This window comes from Vollenhovia emeryi, unplaced genomic scaffold (assembly GCF_000949405.1).
Source record: "Vollenhovia emeryi isolate VEMERY1.0 unplaced genomic scaffold, V.emery_V1.0 DF939238.1, whole genome shotgun sequence".
NCBI classification, from domain to species: Eukaryota; Metazoa; Arthropoda; class Insecta; order Hymenoptera; family Formicidae; genus Vollenhovia; species Vollenhovia emeryi.
Genome location: NW_011967128.1, coordinates 491,322 through 503,743, shown reverse-complemented (window position 1 = coordinate 503,743; position 12,422 = coordinate 491,322). Strand labels below are relative to the sequence as shown.

Here is a 12,422-nt window from a genome sequence, read left to right as displayed (position 1 = left end):
AAGTATGGCGCTGCTACAATTTCAGCAAAAAAGCTGACCCACGAGTGCGTTTCGGCGAAACTTTCACTGTAACTACAACTGTAGCGGAACTTCTTCTTCATTCTTGCTCTCATCTGATGAATCATCGAACAATACCCAGTGAGAAATGATTCGTCTATCGACGTCGAAATGATGTCGAATCGACGTCAATTCGACGGTGTCGATGTCGATTCGACATCGCTTCGACGTCGATCGACGAATCATTTCTCACTGGGTATGTCATTCGCGAACCAATCTTCAATATTTTCCATTCTATTAGTTTCCATTAATTGGTAAACGCGACTCTTACAATTAAAATACAATTTTGAGGTTATGCAGGCTAACGTAAGTATGGCGCAGCTACAATTGTAGCAAAGAAGCTGTAGCGTTACGGTAGCAGTGTCTTGCCGGAACGCACTCAATGTGTCGAGCGCAAGCAGGGATAATTAGATTCTATGCGGGCTGAATCGCGCGTTTCGGCATTAATCATCCGCGGAAGGCGCCGAGCGAGCGCGACATTCGTCTTCGCCTCGCGACGTGCCGTTGTCGGCAATCAGCGCGTATTACGCGTCGTGCTGAAGCGGAAGCGCAGCCGCCGCCGCCGCCGCGAGTCTGCGGGGGAAACCCCGTGAGGGATAGCGCCAGGGCCTCCGTTCGAATCGCCCTTATTAATATACGCGGCGCACGTCGAAAACGAGCGATCGCGCGCGGCGTCGAGGCCTGAAATATGTCCGCGTGTCTCTCGGTAAAGGCGGTATATTTTTTCGACGTCGCGGTCGGGCAAGAGCGTGAAAAATCACGTCTATTAGGAGGACCACGGAGCAAAAAGCTTTCGGCGACGGGCGGGGCGAGCCGGAGCGCACGCACGAACACGCGACGCTATCGATCGCGGAATACCTTCGAGCAGATGCGGCTAAGCGAACTTACAATTAATCGATCTGTTCGTTGCTTTTAAACGAGTGCCGAGTCTGCGCGGCCGGCGAGCCGCGATCGTGAAAAACGAAATTGCGGTCATTTAGTACCTCGAAAGCAATTTACTGTTTGACACTTGTGCCCGAGTAAAAATATCTCGTTTAGAAGTTACTTGAGCGCGGCAAGAAATTTGCATGGCCAAATAGAGATTCCGGGCAATTAATCTAGCGCGTTTTTAAAATACTCGCGAGACTCTCTCGATTTCTCATCTCGGGATTACCCAGGCGGGCTGACGAATTAATTGAAAAATTTGCCGTCCGCGAAAGTGACGATCGAAAATTGTCGCGTCGAGTGAAAATTGATTCTTACGTGCTTCCCGGATTATCGATTGGCATTCGAGTACGCCCGGTCGATCATAAATTTCGATGAAATATGCTCGAGCAGATACTTGAAGCAGCGGCTGGAGAGCCTGTTCTACGGCGGTAAGCAACTTTCCGACTCACTTTGAATAGGAGGAGTGTCTAAAGGGCACCTGAAAACAGAAGGGGATCGAAAGCCTGACCGAAAGGTGGCGATGGCCACGTCAGTAAAGTCGTTCGTCACATATTTGCGATTTTTCATCGTTCCCTTCCCTCCCCAGCAAACTAGAGCATATAACATAGATATAAATAATAGCATTACTTGACGACTTAACTAAATTAATAACTAAAACTGGCCAAGTAGTTTATTTAATAACTCATTCCAACGTTTCGACCATCCGAATTACCGTCCTTTTCAAGGAAATAAAATATGCCTACAATTTTCGGAGAAACATTGCATCTTTAAGCCGTTTGTATAACAGAGCGATTGTCAAGACAGAGTGAAAAACCATACTTACATATTAATTCGACAAAATTTTGATATTAAAAACCTCGTCATCCGTCTCTGGATATCAGAGAAACTATGTTACAGCCACAGTAGGACTACGGTCAAAGACGTTACATAGGAGAGAGAAACACGGTGTATACAACGAGAAATAAATAAAATACATGAATATAAAAACGGAGCCAATATTAAATAGATTTGTAACCAAAGTCAAATTTGAAACAGAAAAGAAAAACTAATGAGACAACTATAAATAAAATATCGAAATAAATAACTGAAATACGTCAAAATAATAAAATAAAATAAATCGAGATGTATAGAATATTTATTAAACCGTCATACATCGCGTTAAAATTCCGTGTGTCTTTCTGAAAGTTTATAAAGTGCCGTTTAATTTCTTTATATAAAACATCTCTGCCGTCTCCCTTTTTCGTAAAGATATAAATGTTACGTAACACGAGTGTCAACTATATTACAGGTAATGTTACTTGTAACCTAAATGATACATAGTAGATATGGCTCTATGTCAGCAACTCTGAATGTATCATGTATACCTATCAGCTACACTTCAAATGATATATTACTGCAACATAGTCGTATCTCATATATAAAGACACCCAACGAGAGAGATAAGAACAATTGCACTTGCGCTATCTCATGTATCCTTTTGCAGTTACAAAATATTTAATCAAGTATATTCAAGTACTTCAATTCTTTGCCAGCGAGGATCGGATTGCGATTTATTTGTGGCGACTTCGATCAGATTTCTCCCCGGTTCGCTTCTTTATACTACGGCAGGATGATTTTCAATTTCGAGAAAGTCTAACGCGCAATCGTCGCTGAGTATTAATAATGTAACATTTATTATACAGGGTGTCTGACACAAGAGGACCCCTACGAAAAATGGTGATAAATTGGGTCAGACTGAGATGAAAAGTCACACACCATTTTACAAAATTCGCAGTAGTTATCGAATAACTTATTTAAACGTCTGAGCGAATGAGCGCGTAGAGAGCGGTGGGCCGGACTCGGAAGGCATGCGAGGGGCGGGCGCGAGCGTTGAGCAACACGGGACGTAAGTACATTGCTCGCTGTTTTTCCCCGGGGCGGAGTTTCGTCGCGCGTCGCTCCGTTGCTAGGAGATCGGGTATACAAAGCTATCTACACGCCTTCCGAGCCCAGCCTACCGCTTGCTACGCGCTCAATCGCTCAGACGTTTCGATAAATTATTCGATAACTGTTGGAAATTTTAAAAAACGGTACATGACTTTTCTTCTTAATCTGACCCAGTCTACCATCATTTTTCATATGGGTCCTCTTGTGTCGGACACCCTGTATTTCTCAAAGATTACACTTGTCACGTTTATATTATGTATTTTCAATCATGGGTGAGTTACGTAACATTTTAAAGAACTATTATAAATTATATACGTGTAACCGTGAAATATAACATTGTCATCTTTATATGCTCCCGAATTTATGTAACAGTTACATTATGGTTTGTTGGATCTCCATTTCGCGACACAACTTTAACTCGATTCACTCGAATCCGTCCGATCGAACACACCACCATCCGCCGAACGATCCACTGTCGTCGCACGCGCCGTCGAAAGCGAGGCGGTATTGTCAATATTTCAGATTCATCGGGCGCTTCCGCGTATTACGGTATGCAAAAAGGCGCGCCTGGTGGCGAGAGATACGCGCGCTCTCGGTTGGTGGAGAAACGGTTTCTCGCCGTGGCGTAGCCACCAGCCGCGGAGATACACCCGGGACTCGTAAATTATGCGTGGAATTATGAAAAAGAGGGACACGGTCGCCCCGGTCGAGCGGGTCGCGCAACCTCGGCTGACCTCTCGCGCCGAAATACCGGCCGGCCACCTCGCCCTTTGACATCGGGCTGTACACTGTAAGCGGTATATCGATGACAGATAAACGAGTTTGGCGAGCGAGCGGATGCGCCCGTAAAAAGAACGTCTAACGACCCACGCGGAGTCTGCAGGATATGCGCCCCGTTTAGATGAGCGTGCTGCCAATATCGCTGTTTCAACCGATATCAATTTCGCCAATGTTCGGCTAGTTACGCTACGGTTACGGCACGATAGGACTCTGCGGACTACGCTATCTGAAAATAAAATGGATTTTTAACTAATACAGAAGGACGAATGTACATCGCTCTTTTTTTTAAATAAAAGCTCGATACGTGGAATACCGAACAGAGAAATGAAAGCTCTCGTCTTATAGCTGCTCTCGCGCGACGGCATAATTTTATGTAAACTTTGAGAGTGCATTCGAAGACTTTTTACCGTTTGTCGACGTTAAGAGCTTCATAGTCCTTCGCTCGAGGAATATAATGAGCCGAAATAACGAGCGATTTAATCCGCGTGATTGATAACCAAGGGGGTGATCGGCGAGGCTTACGCTGAAAGAAAGCTCTGTGCACTCATTAATTATTCGTGGCGGGGAGACTTTGCAAAATTGTCCAAGTTTTCCCCGCAAGAAGGCGGGGGCCACAGGGGAGGCGATCGTTTTCACGAACTCTTGTTTCTAGAGCCGGGACTCATTTAACTCGGTTACGAACACAAACACGCTGTTAACAACCCGCATCGGAGGATCAAAGCCTCTTAAAGTGATTTCCTGGTCGCGGCGCGGGGATCCGTCGGAGAATTCCCGTAATGATATCTAACGAAATCAGACCCACACGGGGCGAACTTAAATACTGCCAAGGGTCTTCCAGTCCGCGCTCGTTGCGTACGTTCCGGAAAATATTATTTCCGGAGCAAAAGAGTTCAAATATTGTGTGTCCGCCTAGAGATAAATAACGCCGCCAAACAGTGCCTATTAGCGGCAAATATTGATGTACGGTTTAAAGTGCAAAATGACGATGCGATTTGATATCCTATTCTGTTACAGAGTGCACTTAATTAGATTTGTCGACGGGACGCGCTGGAAATTTAAACTGCGCGCGACATGCGAACGAATGAAAGTACGGTCATTAAAACCAATAACATGCAATTTAATTTGGAGCGAGCGTATGCTTGTGTTAATTACGAAATACTTTGCCGCCGTAATGTCCCGCGCGTGTGTGTTTTTTCCCCCGACATTACCCGATGCGATATCGTAGTATCGGAGCGGTTTAAATTGCCATGAATAACGTAGGAATCCATCTTTGAGCGCGTTTCGAAATACGCGTAAAGATAAAATCTACAAACCGCTCTACATTTGTCCGAGAACTTACGGCGTCACATGAACATTACTTCGCGAACGCTACGGCGATCTACGCCGCACTGCGATTCCTACGAAATTTTAACGACGGGGCAGGTAACCGGCAAGTTATCGTCTTTTAATATTTCGAGGAAAAGCCGAAGTTCGAGTTAATGGGAGATTTTTTTTCCAAAAACGAAACGAAGAATTATCTGCGATTTTACTTGCAAAACTTCCTTGGACGCGCAACAACGCCCAAGCGGTGTCAAGAAATGCCGGCGCAAGTTTGTAGGAGAACCGCAATAGAATCGGAACAATAAGCGAGCACGGTAACTTTTGCGATCGAGGCGCAACTGCGTTTGAATTTTTGGAATTTACGACATTGTTACACGCGATACTTTGCTCATTCTTATCTATAGAGAAAGACTTTTCGACTCGCTGTACACCGAATCGGCACAAACTCCCTCCGAAACGTCTCAGGCACTCCGGCACTTTGGGGGAAAAGCTAGAAGTCTATTAGCTATATCGAAATTCTTAAAAGGGCGTGTTTCGTAGGGGATAAAGTTAGGCTATACCCTATCAATCGTATTCTACGTGGAAGCCTCTTGGCGAAATTGGTATCGCCTCTTTCCCTGCTTTTATCGCCCCGGCGAAATTCCAGTGTCTACCGTCCGTACACGACGTGAGACTATCGCGAGCTCCTTCTTTAATCCCGATGCAGGTAGAAATTCCCCGGGAGGCTCCGCCGACCTTCCCCAGAGAAATGTCTTGCCTCCCCGGCGTCTCACCCTACGACTCTTCTTCTTCTTCTTCTTCTTCTTCTTCTTCTTAGAACCATTGTATCCTTTTCAGCGTTGTTCTATCCGAAGCCTCCCCTCTTCCCGACCTCCCCCTTGACGCTTCCACCCGTCCTTCTTCCCATCGTTGTCCCAAGTCGTCCATTCGTTTCTCGGCCTCTCGCCCGCCGTTCATATTACCCCTTTTCTCGCCGTGCTACCCTCAAGTTAGCCTTCTCGCTTTTATCGTCAGAGGCAGCAGATTTTCCTCATTTTACTTTTCAATCTCGCGGAGGATGCGATTTTCTTCCTCATTTCCACTCCGACAATATCGAGGGAGTGCCGACGAGCAGTCGGAGTAAAGGGAGAAGGCAAGGGCGACGGTTCGAGAACTTCATCGATAGTATCGTCGAGGAACGAGTGGGCGAATGGGAAACGAATGGACGAGCGAAACGAGAAAGGACGCGGCATTAATCCGTCTATCAGCTGTTAGCGTGGGCGCGCCATTAAGGAGCGCGATTTGCTGCGATGATTCCGAAACTGATTACATCGTCTAAACATCGCCGACTGCGACGCGCGACAGAATCCGTACTGTCGCCTCCAAGTTTATTCCCGCTTCAGACTCACTCGCGATTACGTCGCCGTGGAAGATCACGGGAGAGAAAGCTCGATTATTTGACTCACCTCTAACACGTGCTCCGCCTGATTCTCGCGATCGAGCTTCCTGCCGCTGGTGCTGATGAGACCTGCAACACAAAACGCCGCGGGGATTAGCGGGCTGGTTCGACTCGGTTGATAAATAACGATGATCGAGGACGACGTCCTTCGCGGCAGGACGGAAAACCGGGCACTTTACGCGATGGCCCACCCTCGATAAAATCCCGCGCGGGTGAAGGACGAGGGCGCGGCCTGACCCTCGAATTGCGGGCGAACGGTAGGGCCTCCATTTACCGAGACAAAGATCGGTCCGATGGAACGTGCCCGACGAAATTATAGCGTACAGATTTTGCCGTACGGCGCGAGTACTCCCGCCCCTCTCCGTCCCTTTCAGCCGCGATATCGAGCTTTATTTTACGGTCCCGCGGAATCCCTTTCATCATTCCGGGCGCGGACTCCGCTCGGAAACTCGATTGGACAAAAAATTCGCGGACGCGCCAGGCCACTGGCGCGAAAGGGAGAAGAGACTCCTCTGGCGTGCCACTTCGCGGAGATTCAAAGGAAAACCAAGACGCGGGCGACGTCTTGTAAGTTTGGCAAAATGGTCCGTATGTAAAATAATTAATGAGAGCGTGCGGATGTAGAGAAACGTTTTCAATAAGCATCGCGCACACGCGACCTGGCAAGGGAGAAGCGTGACGCTTCGACAAAGCAACACCGCTAAAAAAAAAAGGAAGCCCTTTAACGCGCGGCTGCGCTGTATAAAGCCAGTCATCCTTCTTTTTACTGGTCTTACGGCTTCCGGTGACATCGGTGTGGTGTGTGTACGACGGCTCAGATTTTATATTACACCACGAGCTCCACTAATCGAGTTACGGGGAAGCCGTTGTCGTTCCGCTCGGAGCTCCGATTCGCCGCGCCGACAAGGCAAGCGCCTTGCCTTACTCTCGTAACTTTCGCTCCGCGGCCCCGTTATGATTAGCGTGGCGTGAATCCGAACTCGTGCAACTGATACGGTACGGGGGCACGTCGTCGTTAAGGCGAACTAGTTCCACGTTTTCGTGTTGAACCGTTGCGTCGCGGGGGAGGCTCGCGCTGTGGCGGCCACGGGAACGAGAGATCGCAGAAACGATCCAGTAATTAAGGGGATCCTAAAGCCGTCTGTTTTATCGATATTCTCTGTCCGAAGTAATCTTTCGATTGGGTTTACTGAGATGCAAAACTCTTTTACGGAATTAAAGTACGCGGCAAAATCTACACTATGCTGGTCGACTTTATATCAAAAACGAAAAAAAAAATATATTGAAATATATTATAAAATAAATTGTGATGAAAATATAATAATGATAAATTTTTTGTTTTTTAGTTTGATTATTGTAAAGAAAAGAGGACCGCCGATCGAAATTGGCGGGGGTGGTGGAGGGCCTCATATTTGTGCAATGCACTTTAATTCTATGTAAACACAGTACCGTGCAATTATTGATACGTAACATCGGCGTTACATTAGCATTTATTCTATACTCAATATTACAATTTTATTGGGCAATCTTGCTAATACAATCAATCCAATACTAAATAATCATCTAGGTACAATATCAGTAGTACATTTGCATTTATTTTAGGACCAATGTTGGTGTTATATTGGAGAAATATTGGCCAATTCACTGCCAACATAACTAATGTACAGCCAAGGAATTGTGCTTCTAGGGAGGCGCTTATATGCAAAGAGCAACCAAGGGCGAAAATTTAATATATGATAAATTAGTTGGAATAAGATGTTTTAAGAAAAATATTTTATTTTTTTTGTAAATCGGGCGTCATTTAATAGTTTTTAAAAAATGAAATATATATTTCGACAATATCAAAAACAAACAAATAATATAGTATTACATAATATAAAAACACAATTCGAAAAATTATTCATTTCTAATATTGAGCGCGATTTCATTCCAAGTTGTCACAATTTAAAAGTCAAAATTTTTCGTAGATATGCTATGTTTAGATGTAAAATAACATGTAAAAAGAACCAAAGATTTGAAAAGACGTTATTTTAATAGTAAAACTATGGCGACGCATAGCATATAAGCGATAAATTAAAATTTATTCCTTGTTTATTTGTATCATTTATTTCTTTTGTTCGAAATCTCGTGCTTTGGATGTTAAATTTTCCGCCACTGATTGTGAGTCCAATGGCTGCTGGTATTACATTTGTCGTACGACAAAGTTTTTAAGCGTATTGATTGGCTGAAGGATAGTAAAATTCTCGAGTATCTAGAAACTTACTATTCAGCGGCCAATCGACACGCTTGAAAAATTTGTCGTACGACAAATGTAATAGTACCCTTAAACGTTATTTTGTAACTCTGATCAAAGGATCTCTACCGGCGATCGGCGGACATTCGTGCTTGACACTGCGAGGGAAATATCGCGAATTCCTGCGGTAGCTTCGTCCGGCTGATCCGGCACGTGCTAGATGAGTAAGGGCCAGTTTCACAAACTTCGGTTAGCTGCTAACCGAAGGTTAATTGATTCTCTGTCTCTTCTTAGATAACAAAATAGAAAAGGATAGGAAGTTGACTGAACTCTGGTTAACAGTTAACTGACGTTTGTGAAACTGGCCCTAAAAGAAGCAGTCACATGAGTAGACATCGCCTGTGTCCAGCAGAAGTTAGCGCTTGCTAAGCGCTTTGCGTTCATTGGATTATACTTTCAGATCTGTGCTGAAATAGAGCTATTCTTCTAGATCTATCCAATCAGCATAAAGCGCTTATTAAGCGTTAACTTCTAGAGAACACAGCCATCGCTTGGCATTGCGTCAGCAGGAGGCATCGAGGGCACTTCGGCGACAACCTGTTACTGCATAGCCTCGAAATTCGTAGATAAGTCAAATAATTAACACTATCGCGGAGTGGAAGCCATGTCGCAAATAGTCTTGTTTCAGTTTTACTGCCGCGTAAAGGTTAGGCCATGACTGGAAGGTCATATCGTCACTATGGTGTTAACACACGGAAAGATAAGGTAATTACCGTAGCTAAAAACTGCATGTGGCGACTAAACTTCAGTTGCAAGATATGAACAGTTAATATACATTTGTGACAACTAAATACTTTGCCGCTGTGCCTGTTGTATTAGGTGCGACAGCGACTCGTTTGCTGTGGCTTATAAATCTATAGTTACAGCAGCAAAATATTTGGAGTGAACCACGATTGGCTTACCACGGTAACAAAAAATTGTTTTTGAGCGCGAGCGCTGCACGTAGGCATGTTCGCCGACGAGTACTGACTACGGGATAGCCATTCAGATAGAAACGCTCTCGACAAGGGCTCGGTTGGAAGCATGTACCTTGACGCGCTCGCACGTAAGAGTTCAGGTATGATGTGGATGTTTAACTACATCCTCAGGTGGTTTGAATCCCTGATTTTAAGGATTGTCAAGACTGGCCAGATACCTAGACACGTGGCATTAATCATGGATGGGAACAGACGTTATGCGAATACAAGGAATTTGGCAAAGGGGGAGGGACACTCGAGAGGGTAAGCGTGTTCGAAGAGTTGCCCGTTGTTCTCGTCTTATATCTCGTGTTTTATTTACGATAGGTTGGATAAATTGATCGAGATGGTAAATTTGTGCACGGTCCTCGGCATTACGGAGGTCACGGTGTATGCTTTTAGTATAGAAAATTTTCAACGTACCGAGGAGGAAGTCAACGAATTCATGAAGCTTGTAAAGCAGAAGTTCAGGCGTCTCTTGGACGAGAGGTACCCCAGTGAGAAATGATTCGTCGATCGATGTCGAAACGATGTCGAATCGACGCCAATTTGACGGTATCGATGTCGATTCGACATCGTTTTGACATCGATCGACAAATCATTTCTCACTGGGACACTCGGCATTTTCAATTGGTCGTCGCGTTGCAGCGGTTTGCGAGATCTTGAATCTGTCATACAATTCTGTATCTTACACTGTAGTGGAAATGCTAAAAAGTGAGTAGCTTCGTCTCTCTAACCGTCTTGGAAAGAGACAAAACCGTTCACTTTTAGCATTTTCACTAGGGTGTAAGATATAGAATTGACTGTTCTTTATAGCTGAGCTGGCTGCGCTATTTCAGAGTTCAATTTTTCCTCCCCTGTGTTAGAAGGAGAAAGATAAACTCTGAACCAGCGCAGCCAGTTCAGCTATATAGAACACGTACAACAATTTTCAGGGAAAAACTGCACGAGGCTGGACTTTGCATTCGTGTGATTGGCAATTTGTCCTTGCTCCCAAAAGATTTATGCAAGTTAATTGCCGAAACTATTGTAATCACTAAGGATAATAACAACGTAATTTTAAATATTGCTCTTCCTTATACATGTAAGTGTGATCATCGTAAGTCACATCTACATTCGCAGCTGCTTATTTTTTATACAAAGCACACATAAAATTATATATAATACATGTATAATATACAGAAAGAGTGTAATGCGTGTATATATAATATTATGATTAAAAAACATAAGTTTTATATTTTTTAATATCTGCAGCAAGGGATGAAGTTACTAGTGCAATTAAGGATATAGGAAGAGGTGTAAAGCGTGCTGAAATTCTGCCAGAAGATGTTGATGAAGACCTGGTGAGTGACTGTTTGTACTTTAACAGATCTCCAAATCCGGATTTATTAATTCGTACTTCTGGAGAGACTCGACTTAGCGATTTCCTCATGTGGCAAGTAAGAAGACTATTTCATTCTTGTAGCTTGAATATACTTCTCCTATAATTCGTCGAGGCGGTAATTTATCCAATTTTTTTTTTAGATTGCTGACACCTACATCTACTTCACCGATGTAATGTGGCCTGAATTTAGTATATGGAATTTTCTTGGTGCAATCTTTAATTATCAAAGATGCTATCCTGAGTTGCAAAAAAATAAGAAAACTAAACCAATCGTGCGTAACAACAGGGTATCTACGTTTCTTGATAAATTACAACGCGAACGCGATATCGCGATATATAATATGTATGTATCTGATCTACCTGATCAATCAGCCGTTCAGTCCTAGAAACATAAACTATATATTCACAAGATAGAATAAAACCAGAGTCAAAACTAATCAATTATATTGTAATGGACAGTTAGCTCAAAGCAGTAAGTCCAGTAAATATAAGTATCAGTGAGATATGATAAGAATGCATTTACTGCTAATTACTCCGTTACAATGTAATTGATTAGTTTTGTCACGGGTTTTATTTTATCTCGTGAATATATTTTTCGCAAATTTTCTCTAATTATAATTGCCAGTTGCGTCGTTTATCAATTTTCCTACATCGGTTAATTATGTACTGGCGACAGTAAGTCTTAATTCATGAATATATGTTTACCAAATTATTGCAGCAATTAATTTGTTCGTACTATGTTTTGTGCATCAACAAAACTAATTGTGAGAAAAATTTCCATCGAATAAACAATGAAATAGTGTTTCCGATGGTTAATTTTCTCTATTAAATTATGGATACATCCGATGAAATGCAGTTACCAATAAAATTTGATCGCAAAACCGATCATATTTTTAATCGAATATATCAGTTTGTTATTATGTAATTGGATTATCCGATTATATTTAATCAGACATTTTCTCAGTGTAAGAATCTGGAAAATTATAACAAATTGTATCTCACTTAAGCCAACGGCACACGATACTATTTTTCTTACTGGATTGCTTACGAGATCCAATAAGGATTCAGAGTTTTAGATCAGGTGACTTAAAGCTAAATCCTGATTGGCTCTCGTAAGCAATCCAGTAGGAAATGTAGTATCGTGTGCCGTTGGCTTTAAACAACACATTTACAATTTAATAAATTTATGTGAATAATAATTTTTTATTTCATGTGCTAAATTATTTGTATACATAATTAGTCAAATACATTTAATTCGTTTCAAAGAAATGTTCAAACCGTGAGCCGTGTCTTTATTGTGGTGTATATATAGTTCCAAGTACACAATATTGTTCTTGCATG

The 12,422-nt window shown here is 43.1% G+C and overlaps 2 protein-coding genes across 2 annotated transcripts in view; one reads left to right on the top strand and one right to left on the bottom strand.

Annotated features, from left to right (window-relative positions):
* Nucleotides 1-12,422, bottom strand: part of LOC105560199 (fat-like cadherin-related tumor suppressor homolog) — a 79,239-nt gene that overhangs the window by 48,373 nt on the left and 18,444 nt on the right. The window contains exon 3 of the mRNA XM_012009084.1: nt 6,456-6,517. Coding sequence (XP_011864474.1) covers nt 6,456-6,517 — 62 coding nt within the window. The remainder of the gene's footprint in view (nt 1-6,455; nt 6,518-12,422) is intronic.
* LOC105560197 (dehydrodolichyl diphosphate syntase complex subunit DHDDS-like) lies at nt 9,171-11,913 on the top strand. The gene is made up of 5 exons (XM_012009081.1): nt 9,171-9,961; nt 10,025-10,186; nt 10,633-10,781; nt 10,952-11,136; nt 11,222-11,913. The coding sequence occupies exons 1-5, from the start codon at nt 9,765-9,767 to the stop codon at nt 11,465-11,467; spliced, it is 939 nt and encodes a 312-aa protein (XP_011864471.1). The 5' UTR covers nt 9,171-9,764; the 3' UTR covers nt 11,468-11,913.

What these genes read in the sequence shown, in the direction of transcription:
- LOC105560197 (XM_012009081.1), top strand. Translation starts at nt 9,765, where the DNA reads ATGTACCTTGACGCGCTCGCACGTAAGAGTTCAGGTATGATGTGGATG. An exon ending in TATTGCTCTTCCTTATACAT is followed by an intron (nt 10,782 to 10,951) that starts GTAAGTGTGATC and finishes TAATATCTGCAG; the next exon opens with CAAGGGATGAAGTTACTAGT. An exon ending in GCGATTTCCTCATGTGGCAA is followed by an intron (nt 11,137 to 11,221) that starts GTAAGAAGACTA and finishes TTTTTTTTTTAG; the next exon opens with ATTGCTGACACCTACATCTA.